The following is a 20,947-nucleotide window of genomic DNA, read 5'->3' as shown; positions in this document are numbered from 1 at the left end:
CAGTCTGGGAGTCCTCAACACTCCCTCCAAGACCAGCTCTGTCAGCTCAGGCAGTATACTTCTGGGCAGTCAGGTGGGTGGTAAACCAGCAGAATCCCTAAAGGTAAAGGTAAAGGGACCCCTGACCATTAGGTCCAGTCGTGACCAACTCTGGGGTTGCGGTGCTCATCTCGCTTTACTGGCCAAGGGAGCCGGCATACAGCTTCCGGGTCATGTGGCCAGCATGACTAAGCCGCTTCTGGCGATCCAGAGCAGCACACGGAAATGCCGTTTACCTTCCCGCTGGAGTGGTACCTATTTATCTACTTGCACTTTGATATGCTTTTGAACTGCTAGGTTGGCAGGAGCAGGGACCGAGCAACGGGAGCTCACCCCACTGCGGGATTTGAACCGCCAACCTTGTGATTGGCATGTCCTAGGCTCTGTGGTTTAACCCACAGTGCCACCCATGTCCCTAGCAGAATCCCTAATATGTCCCAATTACCAACACCAGGAACAAACACTCTGGATCCCCACCCAACTGGCCAGAAAGCCTGGAGACAGAGATAGAATCTCTGTGGTCTACAGCAACTCCCCATCCCCAACCCTCAAGTCTGCCCTGGAGCTGTACCAAGGAGCCAGCACCAACTCCACCCTGCTCAACCACCCACATCTCAGTAATATAGATCAGATCAGCCTCCTTATCCACAATCACATCATGGGTGAGGCAGGACCAACCTAACATTGAACAGCCACAGACCCCAGGGCTGGCTGATAGGACAGCCACAATTCCTCAGGTTGAAGGGAGGTCTGGCACATGGCACAGTCACCAACTCCCTGTGCCACGTGTCCCTTACCAGACATGTCCCACCCACTTGTCCAGAACCTCCACCGTGCCCAGAACCACTGCAATCGGAGTGCCACCTGCTTTCCCCAGTTGCTCTCTTCCCAGGCACATTTTACCTCCCTTATTTTGAAAACTCAAAATTAAAAGCATACAAGTTAAAAAGCACTTAAAACAATTTAGGGCAGGGCAATCTCCATAGAAGATGATGTTCTGGGGTGGCCCTTGTCCTTGCTTCCCTCCCACCAAAGCTGCTCCCCAAAAAGGGGGTGACCCTCTGCTGGCCAAAGGTGCAAAAAGGGCAATCCCAGCAGCTGTGAAGGGGAGCCAGGAGAACAGCTCACCTCCTCCACTGATGGTCTCTAGCTGCTGCTACCTCTGAGAGTGAAGCATCCGTTCTCCCAGAACTGGAGGTAGTGCAGGAGGTGTCGTGCAGACTTTAATTAGGTTAGATTAGGCTGGGTGCAAAATAGATTTCATCGCACACCAAGGGATTCTGGGACTCAGAAACGTCGTGGCTGTTCTCCCTTTGAAAATATGATTTATTTGGATCTGCCTTCGTCGGTAAGCAGGATGCCCGAGCCGGTGGCAAGGAAGAGAGCTTTGAAGATGAAGAGGCACCTTGTGTGGTAGCTAGCTGAGGTGGATTTGCAGGGTCCAGTCAGTGTGGAAGGGAAGGAAGGAGATTTCCTCTGGGGGTGATGTCCCTTTCAGCGAGCAGGAGGAAAACAGCAGGCAGGCAGAAGGTGAGACTGCCTGAGGCTGCAGTTGTATGGCTGTTGAGGGACAACACAAGCTTGCGCTTTCAGGTTTAGAATGGTTGGGCCTGCGAGTGGCAGGGGGAGGCAGGAGGCGTGGCTGCTGTGAGGATCTTTTGAGCACCGATTTCTGGATTTAGTAGGCCGTTGTGAGAACAGGGTGCAGGCAGCTAGAGATGGGTTGTGGGTCTGTTGCAACAGGCGTCTTCTGATGCTTGTATGAGCTGGGTAAACAGTTTTTAGCCAGCCTTCTCTACCCACCCAGGAAGGTATTTCCAGACCCTCCAAGTACCCCTGTTTTCCAGGAACAGTCCTGGATTTGCAGAAGCCATCCCAGTTTCTGATCCGATCCCAGAATGTCCCACTTTTCCTTAGGACGTCCCTATTTTCATTGGAGAAACGTTGGAGGGTATGGAGTTATCCAACCCCCAAGCCATCTGAAGGCAGCCCTGTAGGGGGAAGTTTTTTTTTTAATGTTTTATTGTGTTTTCAAAAATGTGGGGAGCTTCCCTGAGTGGCTGGGGCAACCCAGTCGGATTCACGGGTTATAAACAGTAAAATAAGAATAAGAGTAATAAAGAATAGGACGTTCCTATTTTCATCGGAGAAATGTTGGAGGGCGTGCATTTCTCTTTTGCCCGCATGACAGTTTTACTGCACATAGCATAGCGACAACTTAGTACCACACCCTCTTGATAGTGGCTTTGATAGGCTGTTTTGGCAGGTATGCGGGGGTCAACTGAGCTAAGAGGTGCTGTTTGCAAAGCCAAACACATATGAGGAAATGCAGGATTTCTTTTGTGTACAGCACTGGGCACCTTTAGGTGCCCCCACCCACCCATCCAGTGGTGCAAGCCCGAGTGTGTTAAAGGCTGTACTGAAGAAAGCCCTTTATGTTCCCCAGAGAAGGCTTCCCATTTAGAAATATGTGGGAGGCCTCTGGCAGCGCATCTTGTGTGCTGTGCAGAGAACAACATGACTGCCTAGAAGGTTGGGTCTTTTTCTTTTTAGAAATAGTGAGCTACAGACATCATTGGAAATGTTTTTGATGAACAGTTTCTCCCCCAGCTTCCTGTTCTGTATAGCGAGGACTTGTGCATCTTCCCACAAATCCTGGAATGGCACATTTCCTGATTCCATTGTGTTTTACCAGAAAGGATGTGCATTACTTCTCCAAATAACCAGTGGTTCAAGATCATCCCACAAATCCATTTAAAACACACACACACACACACACACACACACACACACACACCTCTCTGAATCATCAAAAGCAGCAGTTCTGCTTGAACAGCTGGAATGTTGCCATGTTTTTTTTTAATGCCAGCTTCTAGCATATGAAAAGCAGTCCTGGCTCTTTCTTTTTAATGCCAGCCAGAGAGCTAAGTGCAGAGGCGTGGCCTGACTGGCACCAGAATTGGAGGATGGCACCTGTCTCTGCCTTATCCCCCAATACTTAGGGAAGATGGCAGTGTTTCTTTATTCCAGTGAACCTCATCACAACTATAAGACACAGAGTCATCAACTGAAGGCCAAAACCAGGCCAAAGCTTAGTGGTAGAGCTTCTTTATAAAAGTCCCAGGTTCTCAAGCTTTTCTAGATTATTATTATTATTTATTATTTATTGAATTTATATGCCACCCTGTACCGGGAGGTCTCAGGGCAGTTCACGGAACAAAATCAAAATTTAAAACCACAAAACATACAATCAAAATAAAAACAACAACCCAATAACACCCCCCAAAAGCCCTAGGAAAGCTCTCTTGCTGAAACCAGCCAGCTATCTTAGCCAGTAGTGCAACCTTTTCATCTAGATGGACCAATTGTCCTGACTTAGTATAATGCAGATCTCCGTTTTGGAATATTTCCCTGCTGATGCAAAAAACCCCACAGCTACAACATCCTTGTTAGGTGGTCACCCAGCTTTTGTTTAAAAAGGGGGAGTCCACTTCCTTCCAAGGAATCCTGTTCCTCTCACCACCCCCAGCCTTTTCCCTTTCCCTTTTGCTATGACTTCCATTTTACAGGTTGGTTAAGTAAGATGAATTGGCATCTTGGTAAACCCAGGGGTTTTGCTTGGGCTGCTGCTCTATATGTTATTGGCATCCCCATTGGGAGCTCCTCAGCCCCTGGCCAAATACTTAATTAGAAATCACTGAATCAGTTGCTGCCCCTGCCAAGAAAATGCCCCCAATATGGACCACTGGCAGAGAAACTCACTACATGACAGCCCCAGCTCTAGACAGTGATCTGTACTAATTCAGTATAATGCGGAACAGAGACACTTGCCATGGAGATGCGTGTCTTAAATATAGACCAGCTCATTGAGAACATTTACCCAGGTGTCCCCAGTCCAAGTTTCAGTTTTTCTCTGGGGGGTGATAATTGATTTTTCAGATTGTCATTCCTTCCCTTGGTCTCTTCCCTTGGTCTTGTTGAGAATGTCTGTATACTAGTGATATTCACTAGGCACTGTGGTCTAAACCACAGAGCCTAGGACTTGCCAATTGGAAGGTCGGCGGTTCGAATCCCCATGACAGGGTGAGCTCCTGTTGCTCAATCCCAGCTCCTGCCAACCTAGCAGTTCAAAAGCACGTCAAAGTGCTTCCGGCGGGAAGGCAAATGGCATTTCTGTGTGCTGCTCTGGTTTTGCCAGAAGCGGCTTAGTCATGCTGGCCATATGACCCAGAAAAACTGTCTGCGGACAAACGTCAGCTCCCTCGGCCAGTAAAGCGAGATGAGTGTCTCAACCCCAGACTCGTTTGTGACTGGACTTAACTGTCAGGGGTCCTTTACCTTTATCTTTACCATACCAACAGGTAAATGATTGGCACCACTGTATTTTTCTCATGTTTTGAATTTCTTGGAGAACATCCCTCAGCGCAGTGCATCTTGACACCCAGTGTCTACAGAATGTCCCTAGGGCACAGGATAATTTTATTGTCCTAGCCAAAGGGAAGCTGTGCTGTACTTGGGAAAGACTAATTTGTTGTTGTTGTTGTTTAGTCGTTTAGTCATGTCCGACTCTTCGTGACCCCATGGACCAGAGCACGCCAGGCACTTCTGTCTTCCACTGCCTCCCACAGTTTGGTCAAACTCATGCTGGTAGCTTTGAAGACACTATCCAACCATCTCGTCCTCTGTCGTCCCCTTCTCCTTGTGCCCTCCATCTTTCCCAACATCAGGGTCTTTTCCAGGGAGTCTTCTCTTCTCATGAGGTGGCCAAAGTATTGGAGCCTCAGCTTTACGATCTGTCCTTCCAGTGAACACTCAGGGCTGATTTCCTTAAGAATGGATAGGTTTGATCTTCTTGCAGTCCATGGGACTCTCAAGAGTCTCCTCCAGCACCATAATTCAAAAGCATCAATTCTTCGGCGATCAGCCTTCTTTATGGTCCAGCTCTCGCTTCCATACATCACTACTGGGAAAACCATAGCTTTTACTATACTGACCTTTGTTGGCAAGGTGATGTCTCTACTTTTTAAGATGCTGTCTAGGTTTGTCATTGTGGGAAAGACTAATAACATAAGATAAAAAAAATCTGCAGGATCAGGCCAATAGTTCACCTAGTCAGCTTCCTTCCTGTTCTCACAGTAGCCAACCAGGTGTTTATGGGAAACCCACAAACAGGAGTTGAGGACAACAGCCCTCTCCCCACTTGTGCGCAGCAACTGGAGCTTGAGCATAACCATCAAGGCTTAGCCAGCTAGGAGAGGACTTGGAAACACCTTGCACCCTGTGCCAAGAGTGAATGAAACGGAAGCCAGTAAACTTGCTTTGTTTCAGAAATAAGCAAGCAAGGGGCCTGATCGTTTGAACAAAATGGCGGATGTTATTCTGGTGTTCCCTGTCACTATTCTGAATGAGCAGGAACTGTACAGAGTACACCCTTCCTTGGATTGCAACACTTCACATCCCAAGTAGTGAATTGCATATTTGAATATTACCCCCTTATAGATAGCTTTCTATAGCCATGGAAAGCTAAGAGATGGGTGAGCTCGATTTTGAAACTGGATTGAACTGTGTGCTTTAAACTGGCTTCATCTCCATACTTTAAAGTCTCTTAAATGTCGTAGAAGAGATTCACAGTGTAATCCTATGCATGTTTATCCAGAAGTCAAGCCGCAGTCCTATGCACGAGTACTCTGTTTTGTTTGTTGGTTTTGTGGTCACGCAGGATCCCACGCTGCCCATGCCTGGTTCATTTCAGAAGTGGCAATATTTATTTATTTATTTATGCATGCATGCATGCATGCCCCTCCCATCTGGCTGGGTTTCCCCAGCCACTCTGGGCGGCTCCCAACAGAATATTAAAAACACAATAAAACATCAAACATTAAAAACTTCCCTAAACAGGGCTGCCTTCAGATGTCATCTAAAAGTCAGATAGTTGTTTATTTCCTTGACATCTGACAGGAGGGCATTCCACAGGGCGGGCGCCACTACTGAGAAGGCCCTCTTCCTGGTTCCCTGTAACCTCGCTTCTTGCAGTGAGGGAACCACCAGGAGGCCCTCGGAGCTGGACCTCAGTGTCTGGGCTGAACGATGGGGGTGGAGATGCTGCTTCAGGTATACTGGGCCAAGGCTGTTTAGGGCTTTAAAAGTTAGCATCAACACTTTGGTTAACCTGTGAGTCCATCTAAGGAGCCTCACTTCCGAGCATAGTAGTCTCCTTACTGGGATAGTGACTAGGAGCACCAGGGCCCTTTGAGCGTTGCTGCCATTTTCTGGAATTCTCTCCATAGGAAAGCCTTTTAGGCCCACTATCTGTTAGCTCTTAGGAGCCCATTTAAGACCTTTGCTGTTTCAATAGATGTTTTTAATAGCCAGCAGGGGTGCTTGCTACACGCCATGTCTTTTCTTGGGTTTAGCTGTTTGATTTTATTGTGGGAGGTTTTTTTAAATGTTCAGGACTTTCAGGTGATCGTTTAAAAAAAGTACAGATATCCGACAACAGGTCAAAATTAAAAATGAACCAACAAATGGGGGTGGGGGTGGAAGCGCTGCAGCACCAGTCAACAACCCACATGGAAATTCCAAGACGTTTCAAAGTCTGGTTTCTTCCGCCGCATTCCTACCTTCCTTATTTTACTGTAGAAGTTCAGGAAATGGGCAAAGGGTTGGTGCCTGACCTGTTTTGCTTCCGAGGTTTCTATCTAAGCAGGCATTTGACGTTATTATAGTAATTGTTAATACCAACTATAGTTGTTTTACAGTTACCTGTTTTGAAACTGCTGAAATGAGTTGCCTTGATTTTATTTCCATTTTGACGCCGTTATGTACTTGGCCATAGTTGACATCCATCTGTCTTAGGAGACAATGGAGGAGTGCACCTTTGGGGGTGAAGTCAATCTCAAACCAGGAAAGATAAAAAGAGATGTTGCAGGGAGGAGAAAGTTAGAGGAAAGGGAGAGGAGATAGACAGAGATGCTTTGGGTGTATGGCAGGAGGAACTTGAGGTCTAGATCCCTGAAAGATGAAAGAAGGCTGGAGAAACCAAGTTAAGGCAGAAAATGAGTGTACTGGTCTTCATTTGTCCATAAGGACAAGTATGTTTCATATGGACAAAAGAATAGAAAGTGGGGTAAGATGGTTAATTAAGTTCTATGGGATGATACCCTACATTATCTTACACTTGCTTCAAACACTCCCACAAAATGTATAGAGGTATTTCTGTATCTCATTTATTAGACTTCTGCATTGGGTTTGCACGCAGTTGGTCCTTTGAGTTTCCTTTGGGAAAGAAAGGTAGTGGTCTGTATAGAAAAAGTAATGGACAGGTAAGGAGCCTGGAGTCACTGGTAGAACATGTGGTTTACATGCAGAAGGTTCCAGATGCAAATTACATCATTTCCAGATAGGGCTGGGGAAAGGCTCCTGTCTAAACTCATGGAGAATCACTTTCTTGTCAGTGTAAACTGATGGTCTGGTGTGGTATAAGACGGCTTCTTAGGTTTGTGTGCTACAATTCATTGAGACTTAAGCAAAAAGGCCTTGTTGCCTCTAACATATGTCCATCTTACAGAGGTAGCATCCTATGCATATTTTAAAATGGGGCTTTATCTGTTGAACATGTTACATGTTGTTGTTGTTTCACACACTTTTCATGAAAGTCAACCAGCGCTGCTTTGGACAATTTCTTAACGGAGGCTTGGGTTTTCATTCTTTCTTTTGTGACTTTGTGAATAGTCAAAACAGCATGAAAACACAACCCTTTATTAAGAAGTTTTCTCTTTGTTGATTTGAGAAATATTTGGCTTTTGTGTTAGATGTGTGTGTGTGTAGTCTTTCAATGCTAGAAACAATAAATGACTAGGTAATGTATAAAATGTTTTAAATAGTTATTTGGGCTGTGTACAGTTTTGTCTACAAACCATAAAATATAAAATTAAGACATGGATATAAAACCAAAACCAGTACAATTCTCTGCACATCTACTCAGAAGTAAGCCCCACTGAAATCAATGAGCCTGACTTCCAGGTAAGTGTGTATGATGATTGCAAACTTCATTTATGTAGTTGTTCTTAAAGTACTACCAACTTTCTGTATTTATTTATCTGTCACATTTCAGCTCTTAAAGGGCCAACAAAGCTGCTTACGACAGACAATGAAACACAACAATATGAACATCAAACATATGAATGCTGTCTTAAAGCTAACCCAAAATACTGGTTTCAAGTTATGGTTAGATTGTATATGTGTGTGTGTGTTTGCTGCTGAGAGGTATATGTGCATAACTTTTTCTTTCTCTCTCTCTCTTTCTCTGCAGACCTTTGTAGTACTAAACAGAGGCAAAACACTCTTCCGATTTAGTGCCACGCCTGCCTTGTACATTTTAAGTCCTTTTAATCTGTTTAGGAGAATAGCTATTAAAATTTTGATACATTCATATCCTTTTTTATGGTAATATCGGTTGCCCATTCTGTAGTCACGTTTCCTGGTATGTAGGGTTGCTGTGTTGACTAAAAATATATGGATTGGGTTTATGGCCCATGACGCATCAATGTTTTGGGGTTTTTTACCCAAACAGTCAGGGGACACCCAAAAAATGTCTGGATCCCTGGACGATCAACTAAAGAAGGACACTTTATTTGGAATTACATTGTTACAGAATTAAATGGGGTGGGTGTATGTATATGCATTTGTGACACAAAAAGTTTGGATTGCTAAGGGTTGTTCATTGTGTGCCAGGAGTTATGTGCCTGCAGAGGCGTTTGCTGGCACCCAGCGGATTCCTGCCCTGTACTCCTGCACTGAAATTGGCACAATTAAGTGATTCCCCACCCCTATTTCAACAAACCAGTGCACTTTTTAATGTCCCTGCCTTCACTTCCTTGGGATATTGGACTGAAAAGTTGACTATAAAATATTAGGAAATGCAAACCTAAAGCTAAAGGCAAAAGAACCCCTGACCGTTAAGTCCAGTCACGGACAACTCTGGGGTTGCTCATCTCGCTTTAATGGCCAAGGGAGCCGGCTTTTGTCCTCAGCTTCCGAGTCATGTGGCCAGCATGACTAAGCCGCTTCTGGCAAAACCAGAGCAGCGCACGGAAACGCTGTTTACCTTCCCTCCGGAGTGGTACCTATTTATCTACTTGCACTTTGACATGCTTTTGAACTACTAGGTTGGCAGGAGCTGGGACTGAGCAACGGAAGCTCACCCCGTCGCGGGGATTCGAACTGCTGACCTTCTGATCGGCAAGCCCTAGGCTCAGTGTTTAGACCACAGCGCCACCCGCATTGAGAACCTAGAGGGCTCTTACTTATGCATCAGCTTTTCTCTGCTTGCATTACAGTTTTACAGCCTTGACATTAGGTGCTAAGTAGTGATGTGTGTCTAATGTTCAAAGGTGAAAGGGGATGTTTTCTTTTTAATGCTTTAATAGTAGATTCAGGCTGTATTCTCACAAGAAATTTAAATCAGCTTGGAATGCGAATGTGAAACCAAAATGGGCCAGAATAAACATCAAGTTTGAAATCCCTCACATCTACGTTCTATCATGCATTCACATTCAATAGAGACTCAAGATGATTTATTATTCCTCATGTATGCAAGCATTTTAAACATATACATATGTTTTACAATAAGCACACAGAGACTTGAATTACATTCTTTCAGATCTTCTTTACTGCAATCACTATTAATTAATATCTTTATTTAAACCTTTATTGCATTAGCATACAGCCATAGCATGGGGGGGGGGGGGGAAATGCTAGAGACAAACAACCAAACAAAATTCAAAGCGATATTACTGCGAATGTATATAAAGCATATAATGGCCCCAAAATAGGCTCGGGACATTAGGTTAAAAAGGTAATAAAATAATTAAGACAGGTCCAGGTCTAGGACACACTACCCCGTCAGAGTAGCCCTGAGTTACAAGGCCTGCACTATAAAGATTGCCACCCCACGTGTAACTTGGGGATTTGCGTCCACAAGAAGCGATTTCAAACAGTCTTCCTTAGATGTGATGGTGGACAGGATCAAGAGGAGGAGCTTAGTTCTTATTAGCTCATAAATAGGGCAGTAGAAAAAGAAATGTATGAAGTCCTCTACTTCATTCATTGTGCATGGACATAGACGCTGAGTAATAGGGGTCTTAGAGTAAATCCCCTGCAGGAAGGCCGTGGGTATAGAATGGAAACGGGCCATGGTAAACGCTCTTCTCAAATTGGGCTCCGTCAGGTCTATCAAGTAGTTGGCAAGTGATCTTACCACTCTCACTTTAGGGAGCCACATGGAGAGGCGAGCTGTGGTGGACTGTGCCCGGTCCATGGCCTCGTCTCTAGTAAGAATCCAGGCCCGGATTTTATGTTGATCCCAAGCTGACAGCGTGTCCAGATCTGGGAGGGAGTAGCGTGCAGTAATAGTCTCAATTTCTTGTATCCACTGTGAGACTTTATGATTCAACACTTGAGAGTCCATAATCTGCACCCAGTATTTGGAACAGTGTGGCTCTTGACTAGAGTTAGACCCAGTTCAGGGGCAACATCCGAGAAGAACGAGCTATATGCCAACTTTCTCCTTCCTCCCCTTTCTGCTTTCCTCTTCACCTCACATGCACAGCTTCAGCAAATCTCTTGTTTTCTTAAACCACAGTTTCCCATTACGTCCTAATTGAGAAACTGTGGTTTAAGAACTTCCTCCAAATCAGGATATTAAACCAGGTATATATACCACTCATATTTAGATGAATAGTAGGACAGTCCACTGCAGCCGCAAACACCTGCTGAAAAACGGTTGCAGTGGTAATTGCTGATGATACTGTTTTCCGATTTAATTCAGTAAGGTTCAGCGGGAGTTTAATGGGATGAAATGAATATGTGATTTCTTATGTTTCATGCTTCCTTGACTTTATTCTACAGTATTTAGCATGATCATTATGTGCACTATTTTGACGAACTGTGTGTTCATGACTTTTAGTAACCCACCAGAGTGGTCGAAACAGGTGGAGTAAGTAGCAATTCATTTGTTTGTTTTGTGGGTGGTGGTGTAAATCTTGCTTAATTCTTTAAAGTGATGGTGGCCTCTCTTTTTTTGGAAAGTATGCTAGGCAGCAAGTTCACAGTATGCTATAATTTGCTGCAAGTTGGCACTTCAGGTTTTTCCTTAAAAATTGAACTTGGATCAATCAGACTTTGAAATGTCTGTCAAATCCTGTGAAAATATGTATTAGAATGTTTAATAATCTAATAGTCTATTCCAAAACCTATCTGTAGTCTAGAAACCAACTATGTTCTTGGTATGAGCTTTCATGTGCATGCACACTTCTTCAGATACCATGTGCATGCACATAAAAGCTAATACCAAGAACAAACTTAGTTGGTCTCTAAGGTGCTACTGGACAATATTTTTCTAAAAAATATATTTCTACTGTGTCAGACCAACACGGCTACCTGCCTGAATCTATCTGCAGTCTCTGATTGGCCAGAATATCTGTGACTGCATTCCCATATCATGGTAACTGTAGTTTTAATGTTTTACTGTGGACATGCTGCATGTAGATAGCTCCTGCTCTGCTCTGCTCCTAGCACATAGAATCATAGAATCATAGAGTTGGAAGAGACCACAAGGGCCATCGAGTCCAACCCCCTGCCAAGCAGGAAACACCATCAGAGCACTCCTGACATATGGTTGTCAAGCCTCTGCTTAAAGACCTCCAAAGAAGGAGACTCCACCACACTCCTTGGCAGCAAATTCCACTGTCGAACAGCTCTTACTGTCAGGAAGTTCTTCCTAATGTTTAGGTGGAATCTTCTTTCTTGTAGTTTGGAACCATTGCTCCGTGTCCGCTTCTCTGGAGCAGCAGAAAACAACCTTTCTCCCTCCTCCATGTGACATCCTTTTATATATTTGAACATGGCTATCATATCACCCCTTAACCTCCTCTTCTCCAGGCTAAACATACCCAGCTCCCTTAGCCGTTCCTCATAAGGCATCGTTTCCAGGCCTTTGACCATTTTGGTTGCCCTCCTCTGGACACGTTCCAGTTTGTCAGTGTCCTTCTTGAACTGTGGTGCCCAGAACTGGACACAGTACTCCAGGTGAGGTCTGACCAGAGCAGAATACAGTGGCACTATTACTTCCCTTGATCTAGATGCTATACTCCTATTGATGCAGCCCAGATTTGCATTGGCTTTTTTAGCTGCCGTGTCACACTGTTGGCTCATGTCAAGTTTGTGGTCAACCAAGACTCCTAGATCCTTTTCACATGTACTGCTCTCAAGCCAGGTGTCACCCATCTTGTATTTGTGCCTCTCATTTTTTTTTGCCCAAGTGCAACAAACTACAAGCCCTGGCTAAGCATTATATCCAAACCAGGTGTTTTTGTTTCACTCCATGCAAGCCATGATGTGAGGCCAGCTATTAATTATGCATCACAATGAATTGTGCACTGAGCCACTGTGAGCAGAAATCCCACCAACTCTTAAATAAATCTGAATCTAATATTTTAATGTGCAACATTGGCCATCTCTCTTAATGAAGATATTGCTGCATATTCTAAACTGTATTCTGTTTTCCTCCACTGCTTTTCCTTGTTCTGATAGGTACACATTCACTGGTATATATACATTTGAATCACTTGTGAAAATTATTGCAAGAGGCTTCTGCATAGACGGCTTCACTTTTCTCCGTGACCCATGGAACTGGCTAGACTTCAGTGTCATCATGATGGCGTAAGTTACGTATTGTGCTCCTTTCCGTGTCTAGATAACTGTATATATTAGTGGAAGGAGAAGGAGAAGCAAGCTGCAAAGGAAGTCCAGGAAGGTGACAAAGCAACTGGGCCTTTTGATCATTCCTGACTAATCACTGGTAAACTCGTACATTGGATATGAAATTCTTCAGGACCGAAAACCTTTCCTGTAAAAGAGCTAAACATTTTTGGACTGCTCTCCATTGATAATCATTTTTGTAATTGTTCTAAATTAGTCTTGAGCTGAAGGTTTCAGCACAAAATGGAAAGCTAGGAATATCCTTAGGAACTTGAATCCTGGCTCTGCTTCAGGGCACTGTTTTCCAACTGATCAGCAAGGAGGAATGAATGAGCAGGCTTGTCTACACAAGGCAGTTTGTTGGCTTGCTCTTGTGCAGCCTATATTTACATCTTTCGACTGGGACAGTTTGCCTTTTCGGATCTGATAAACTATGAACAGCCCAGCTAGAGAGAGAATTCAGATATGCCTTTTCAAGTGTATATCACATTTGGCTGGTGTATCTATTGTTTTTTTCAAATGTTTTACTTAACTCAGTAGAAGCATCCCCCCCCCCCAAAAAAAAACAAACCCCTGGGCATGGTGCAGTTATCATATTTACATCCATGATATTGGCTCAAAAAACTGAAAAGGAACTGGAGAGACAATTTTTGCAATGTGTCCAGAGTGCCTAATTTCAGGAATGATGGTCTACCCTTCTAAAACTCTGGCTGAATTCTTGGACATTGGGCAAGTGTTTCAGACAATGTGTTTGCCTATAGTATGAATCATGATAAGCAGAAAGGAAAGGTTCACAAGTAGATTGATTATGTGCACTTGTACAGGCAAACGGAGCAACAAATTGGGTTGTTCTGCAAATGATCTTTTGGTATACAAATATCATTTTTTATGCTAAATCTGTTGGAGCCCTGAAAATTCCAGTCATTTTCAGTCCTTGCACAGCCTGGGGATAAATTAACCAAGATGGCAAATGTCAACCTTGAAATTATGGCCAGGTCCTTTTTAACAATTTCAGCATTAAAACACTGTGAACTAACTTCTTATGTATCCTTTTCTGTGGAGCTGACTCTAGTGAGGCAGTGAAGGAGGAAACAAGAAAGTAGAGGTTTGGGTTAGGCAACCTGTTTGGGATTGAGGGCCACATTGTTTTGTAGGGGAAGTAGGGGGCACATGTCAGTGGTGGCTGATAGAGCCAAAGTTCTGTATAGGAAAATGGAGGGGGTTGCATGGGGCACAGGGGGCTGCATGGAGCCCACAGACCGCAAGTTGCTCACCTGTGTTCAAGGTAAATCACAGAGCTTAGCAGTACTTTTCCAGCAGACAGAGATGGCCTTCTTCTTTGGCGATCACTCGTAGCTGAGTAAGATTGTCTTCCATGAACATGGTCTTAACAGTGAGTCCATAAGTGACTGCGGAGACCAATTCTGGATCCACATGTCTTTCACGGTGGGGACATAGGTTTGAAGACGGGAGTTGATCATCTTAGCATGTTTCTCCCTTTTGTCCTGAGTTTGAGCGTCTTCAAAGTCCACAACACCTTTGGTAAAGGCTGTTCCCCGATTGGAGCGTTTTCAGGCCAGTGTTTGGCCTAGGACATGTTGGTACCATTGAAGCAGAAAATCCAAGTGCCATCTCCCCCCAGTTGACAACTTCCTGCCCTTTAATGGAACTCTAAAATGTGCCTCTCTCAGGATACCTCTTCCTCCCTACCCTTGTTTTGCCACAAGAGAAATCACAAATGGGAAGCATAACTGAAGAAGAAGCCCTGTGATAATGGAGACGTCTAAAACTGTTTCATTTGCAACCTTAGATTTGTTTCTTTTTTTCTTTTTTCATGCCACTTCCAAAGCAGTTTACATTGTGAATGCTGTTCCCCGCCCCCAACTGAACATTACACTTTTATTTTATTTTTATTTTTGAAAGCTAGGTAACCCCAATCGGTGCCATTAACTCTGGTTTAATTCTGCAGGTATATAACAGAGTTTGTAAACCTAGGCAATGTTTCAGCTCTGCGCACCTTCAGGGTACTGAGAGCTTTGAAAACTATTTCTGTAATTCCAGGTAAGGCTGTTGGTGTTAGGTGTTGGGTCGCAGCTCCCTGTGAGTGATGTATTGCTGTCTGTAGTTGTTGTTTTATTTCCTCCATTCCCGTTTTTCGTGTGTGTTATTGTCATTGTGTCTCTTTGTGTGTGACCTCCCTCGTTGCAGATATGTCACAGAGTTTGTGGACCTTGGGAATGTGTCAGCCTTGAGAACTTTCAGAGTTCTCCGAGCTTTGAAAACTATCTCTGTCATTCCAGGTGAGAAATGCTTCTATACAACGCGCCTTGCATTTCCCCTCCCTTGCCTTCCTGGTCACTTGCCTTTTCAAAAATGGCCCTGGCACATTTTTGATAGGCCTTGCATTCTGCATGAAGTGTAGTGTTTACAACAGTGTAAACAGACGGACCAAAAATACAGCAATAATGCACTTCAGTCAATTCCCCTAAGTACTATAACTGGTGCGAAACAAAGAACTTAAATTTCCCTTTCAGAACTCCTACACATTGTCGTTTCGACTTTTGGGAACTTGGACATAGCCCATGAAATCTCAAACCCAGACCAGTTGAGGACTCTGCAACAATATTTCCCAACATCACCCACGCTGTGCAAATTGCATGATTATACTTATTTTTTAGAAAAAAGAAAAAAGGGGCGTTTGTCGGTATACAACGAAAGTATCAGTTGTTGCCAGTTATGGCACTAGGTGACATTGCGAAACTGCTTGTGTTTTTAAATATGTAAATTTTGAAGTGTGGGAGCTTAGCATGACAACTCCCATAAGACAGTCCCGAGAAGAATAAAAAAAAAAAAAATGCAGCTGTGTTGATCCATTTTACAATTGCACACACACATAGCAGCAGTACACAGCATAACTCCCAGTTTATTAGGATCAGCATGACTATGCTTAGTTTCCTGGAAGTGAGCTCCACTGAGCTCGGTGGTGCTGTACCACTGACCGCATAGCTTCAACTTCTTAAAACACATGCTTTTTTGTGTTTCTGTTTTCAAAACAAAAGAGCTTCAGTCAGCTGAAGGGCAACTTTTTAATTGCAAGTGCAAACAATTGCAAGTGCAACTCATTTAAACTGTTAGCGTGGCGTTGGAACCCGTTTAAAAAATGAAATAGCCTGCATCTTGGGCATTCTCTGACTTCCGCTAATCCAGAGGTCAGCAAACTTTTTCAGCAGGGGGCCAGTCCATGGTCCCTCAGACGTTGTGGAGGGCTGGACTATATGTGGGGGGGGGGGATGAACGAATTCCTATGCCCCACAAATAACCCAGAGGTGCATTTTAAATAAAAGCACACATTCTACTCATGTAAAAACACGCTGATTCCCGGACCGTCTGCGAGCCGGATTGAGAAGGCGATTGGGCCAGATCCGGCCCCCAGGCCTTAGTTTGCTACCCATGCTAACAAACAAACTTGAAAGGCTCGTTATCATTTTATTCACTTGTCAAGTGATGGCATCATCACTGCTGCTCTGAAAAACATCCCTGGTCTTTCCCTCCCCTGTACAGTTGTGCCTACATCTAGGGAGTAACCCACATGTGCCATAATTTGTGGAATTCAGGCATGAGTGTTTATTATTATTAATAATAATAATAATAATAATAATAATAATAATTTTTATTTATACCCCGCCCTCCCCAGCCAAAGCCGGGCTAAGGGCGGCTAACAAGCAATAATAAAAACAAGTTGAATGAATACAACTTAAAAACAACATTAAAATACAACATTAAAATATTGAAACGTTAAAATATTAAAATGTATCCTCATTGCAGGAGGAGAAAGGAAAAGAAAAAAGAAAGAGGGGGAGGGAATCAAATTGGCTCCAAGCCAAAGGGCAGGCGGAACAACTCTGTCCTGCAGGCCCTGTGGAAAGAAATCAGATCCCGCAGGGCCCTGGTCTCATGAGGCAGAGTGTTCCACCAGGCCGGAGCCAGTGTTGAAAAGGCCCTGGCTCTGGTTGAAGCTAATCTAACTTCCTTAGGTCCCGGGACCACTAGGGTGTTGCTATATATGGACCTTGAGGCTCTCCGTGGGGCATACCGGGAGAGGTGGTCCCGTAGGTAGACCTAGAGTACCTGATTTGGCATCCAGATTGGTCTTCTTATGATATAATGAAAGCCAGTCATATCACACTTCCACACAGTAAGCATATGTCTTCCTTCACTGCATTTATCTCTGCTGTGGGAAGCAACCTTTCCTGAAGATGCTTGCCACAATGACTAGGATGTCTGCTTGGGATATGATTGTTCCTTTCAGATGGCTGCTTTGCCCCAGATATTTTATGTGATTTTGGACTGTGTCACACGTTATATTGCGGGCCCCCCCCCCCAAAAAAATATTTAGGCTCGTGCAACTCATCTATTCATGGGAACTCTGCGGATAACCCACTGAGCAGGCTAAAACCCTAGTAACCCATTCTTTGCAGCAGCGACTTCTGTGGTCCAAAACGCATTTTTGTCAATTAATGGAAATGGAAAGTCAGCCCAATGTAACATATGAAGCAGCTCTTTTCCTTTGTTTAAAAATAACGAGCTTAATCCCTCCGCCTCATGTGTTAACATAGTTTTGGGTGGGTAGGGGTATGCAGAAATATGTTAAATGCACTGTAAGTTAATGTCTTGCTGAAATGGGTTAACCGAGGTCTAATGCATGCAAACAAGCCGGCAAAAGTGGGCCTTTCTGGTTATGTAATCACGATGTTCGCTTGAGGAAATGTTTGGAAACATTTGGGATCGAAGCATATGTGCTTTGCTTAGCCTTGGAATATGAATCCTGTGCATGATGTAACATTTCCAGCCTTTGCTTGGGCCCGGCTCATATAATCCAGCTTGCTTCACGTTGTCTAATGCCTGCTGAATACTTGTAAGATCAACCTTTTCCCATTTCCCAGAAGTGAGCGTTTCAGTCACAATGAATAGTTCTATGATCACTTCACTGGAAAAAAGCTTTTAGAAAGGTTATGTTCTCCTCTGTTCCATTGACGGTATTTATATTAGTCATATACTGCTGCTGTAGTCCAAGGTAATTGTCCTCTAGGCTGTAGACTGTATTCAAAGGCAGTCCACATTGATTGACCTCTCCTAAAAGGGCACAGTATAGATTTGCTTCTTTCAAAATGCCAGTGTAGAGTTTTGTGTGTCCTAAAATCCATAGTGATAACATGCAACATGTTCCCTGAAACCGAGGAATGGATAAGGCAATGCTTTCTATAGCTGCGCCACACACAAGCCAAAGGTTGCCATTGAGTGTGTTTTTCCAGAACCTGGGTATAGCCCCTGGAATGATTCTTCTGGCTAGACATTACACTCTGGGATTGTCAAACTCTTGGTGTACTTCTAGCCCTTGTGGCAAAAGACTTCTCCACGACATCTTCACAAATTCTTTCCCCCATTTCTCTATGTATGCCTAATGATATTCTCCCCCATACCCCCAATGGTAGCAACTGGAGGGGCAGCCGTCTCAATTGGGATGCCTTGCTTATGGAATACTCTCCCCCAAGGAGGCTTGCATGGCACCAACTTTGATGTATTGGATGCCAGACAAAGATAGGTTTCAAACTGATTTAGTTTAGTTTAATTGCTGCTTTTCATCCAGCTGCTTACACCTCCTCGTTGTATATCAGCCTACCCCTAATCTGCTGCCCTCCCAGTGCTGGTGCACTCCAAATACCACCCGTCTCAGCTAGCGTGGTCAGAGAGTGAATGGTCTGAGAGGCACTGATATTGTGGCACTGCTGCCGCTAAGGGATTTTGGACCTGATCGATACCTAGGTTGTGGCTCACAAGGAGTTTTTTGCAAGCTGCTCTGAGCCGTCCAAAAAAAGAGCGGCCCATATGCAGATTGCAATAAAATAAAGTATAGTGATCTTTGGGAATGATGGCAGCTGGAGGGCCAAGTTAGATACCTCGTGTATATTACAAGTGACAGGAATAGTGCACTGAGTGCTTGACATAAATGTTCATCCATCACAGAACTGGAGTATCAACACAGCGTGCTTGCAGAATACACTGCAACAAAAGCTATTTATTTGTATACCTTAATCCCACTGGATAGATCAGAAGGTGCTCTTTATTGTCACTTGTGGGAATGTCTTTAGTGAGGAGGGGGTGAGTCATGAGCTTAGAACAAAATGAACGAATGAGCACCCCTTCCAAAGCTTTATAAACTGGAGCCCTTTGGGAACGCTTGAAAGCAGCGACGAGGGGGATGTTAATATCAATTACAGCTGCATGAAAGCACCAAGGGGCTAGAGAGGGAAAGAGACTCAGGGCTCTGAGTCAGGAAATGGATGAAATTTCAGAACTGGGAGTAATAAAATTGTCTGGAAATGCTTGGATCAAGTGGTAGATTGAGGGGAGCAAGAAATTAATAAGTCAGAACATTTAATGGCTCATTAGATGCCACTAATGGGCATAAATTAAAGGAAAGGAGAGTGAGTTAAATGGGTTGGTGTATTAGCTGGGGAGAAAACAGTGCAGCTGGTTACTTTGATTAGAAGGTTGCTGGCTGTACCACATTTTAGGGTTACTTTAAAAATCAGTGTTGTACAACCATTGAGTTAAGATTGGGAGGGTGTTCATTGATGTTGTTGACTAGGAGAAATGGATTGATTTAAAACAGATAGAAGCATTTGAAACAAAATAAACCTAGAAGTCTGAGGGAGCTCAAGAATGCATTTCGACAAAAAATAATAATATCCTATGCTAACTTTTGATTCTACAGACACACTTATGGCTTGATGTAGGAAAGGTACTTTCAGAACATATTTACTGTAGGTATTTGGCCCAGGAATGCAGTTTGGGATTGTGCCAAGTTTATTCCTCCTGCAACATAATGGCAAGGCCTTTGCACAACACACCCTCTGATTCCTCTTGCTTCTCGCCCATTCATGTTCCTTTATCTTCTGCAGCATCTGAAATAAACTGTTCTGTGTTTGGAAATACATAAAATCAAGAAATAAACCCGCCTGAAAGGGCAAAGCATGCCTGTGGAACCTTTGGTTCTCCAGATGTTGCTGGTGTTCATTTTGCTGGTTTCCACCCCCCCAAATTCAGCTTTTTTTTCCCCTGGGGGGGGGGAATTGCTTCCCCCCCATGGTTTCAAAATTTCCAGAAATTTTACATCTCTTCCAGCAACCACTGCTGATGGAATCCACCATGCATTAGATTAATTCATGGAAATTTGTGTAAGCCTGACCACAACAAAAAAATAATGTGCATTCTTTATCTGACTTCATCCTTCTAGCACTATTACCAAATCACTCAGAAAGGTTATAGCAGGCATGTTGTTCCATGTGCTCTTCAGTGCTGTTTCTGGTCTAGTTCATCCATTGGTAAATTATGGGGACTCCAAGCATACAGGCACATGCTGGCGTCACCAGCACTTGTAATACGCAACACTAAGTAGTTGTCCCATCAGCACAATGATTTTCACTTGAGCAACTGGACTCCCCCTTCTCTCTTCTCTCTTCGCACCCCTTAAATCTGTTCCGAGGGGTTCCCCCAAAGCTCTGGATGCTGTTGGGAAATAATGGAACAAATCCTCATAATCTGAATTTCTGCGCATTCAAGCCAAGAAGGCTTTATTAACAGGATAAGTTAAGAAACTATTACCACATAGTTTAGGAGAATGGCTGATTCCCCTCCCCCCCCCCCCAGTACCTGAGATTGTGGAGTCATGTTATATGTTGTTCTTTGAAACTTCCTCCTCATACTTCCAATGCTTGCTTGCTGCTATGGTATCTTTTGTGATACTTTCATCATTTAACCCTCTTGGTATCCCCACATTGAAAACATCAAAGTACCAAGCCTATTTGGGTAAATTCATGAACAAGACAAAGCTTGCTTTCATCACAACTTGTGACCCACAATAAAAGACGCTCTACTTTTGAGTTATAATCTAAGCTCTCATAGTAGAGGATACATTTGATGTGCTTTGCTGTATCTTGCAAAGATGTCGCTTGAAGCTTCACATAGAAGAGGCAGAGCATGGAGTGTATTTCAAAGATTTTCCTTGTTCGTTATCATAAACTGATTTTATCTTTATGGAAGATTATGCTCCCCCCCCCTTAATGGTTCAAAGCAATGTTTTCCTGGA

The 20,947-nt window shown here is 43.8% G+C and overlaps 1 protein-coding gene across 1 annotated transcript in view; it reads left to right on the top strand.

Annotated features, from left to right (window-relative positions):
* SCN8A (sodium voltage-gated channel alpha subunit 8) overlaps positions 1 to 20,947 on the top strand; it is a 110,245-nt gene that overhangs the window by 30,680 nt on the left and 58,618 nt on the right. Inside the window, exons 3-6 of the mRNA XM_079965330.1 lie at positions 8,351 to 8,470; positions 10,947 to 11,035; positions 12,631 to 12,759; positions 15,007 to 15,098. Coding sequence (XP_079821456.1) covers positions 8,351 to 8,470; positions 10,947 to 11,035; positions 12,631 to 12,759; positions 15,007 to 15,098 — 430 coding nt within the window. The remainder of the gene's footprint in view (positions 1 to 8,350; positions 8,471 to 10,946; positions 11,036 to 12,630; positions 12,760 to 15,006; positions 15,099 to 20,947) is intronic.

The sequence above is a fragment of the Podarcis cretensis genome, assembly GCF_951804945.1.
Source record: "Podarcis cretensis genome assembly, chromosome: 2".
Taxonomy (NCBI): domain Eukaryota; kingdom Metazoa; phylum Chordata; class Lepidosauria; order Squamata; family Lacertidae; genus Podarcis; species Podarcis cretensis.
The sequence above is the reverse complement of the archived record's forward strand: the minus strand, read 5'-3'. Positions and strand labels throughout refer to the sequence as shown.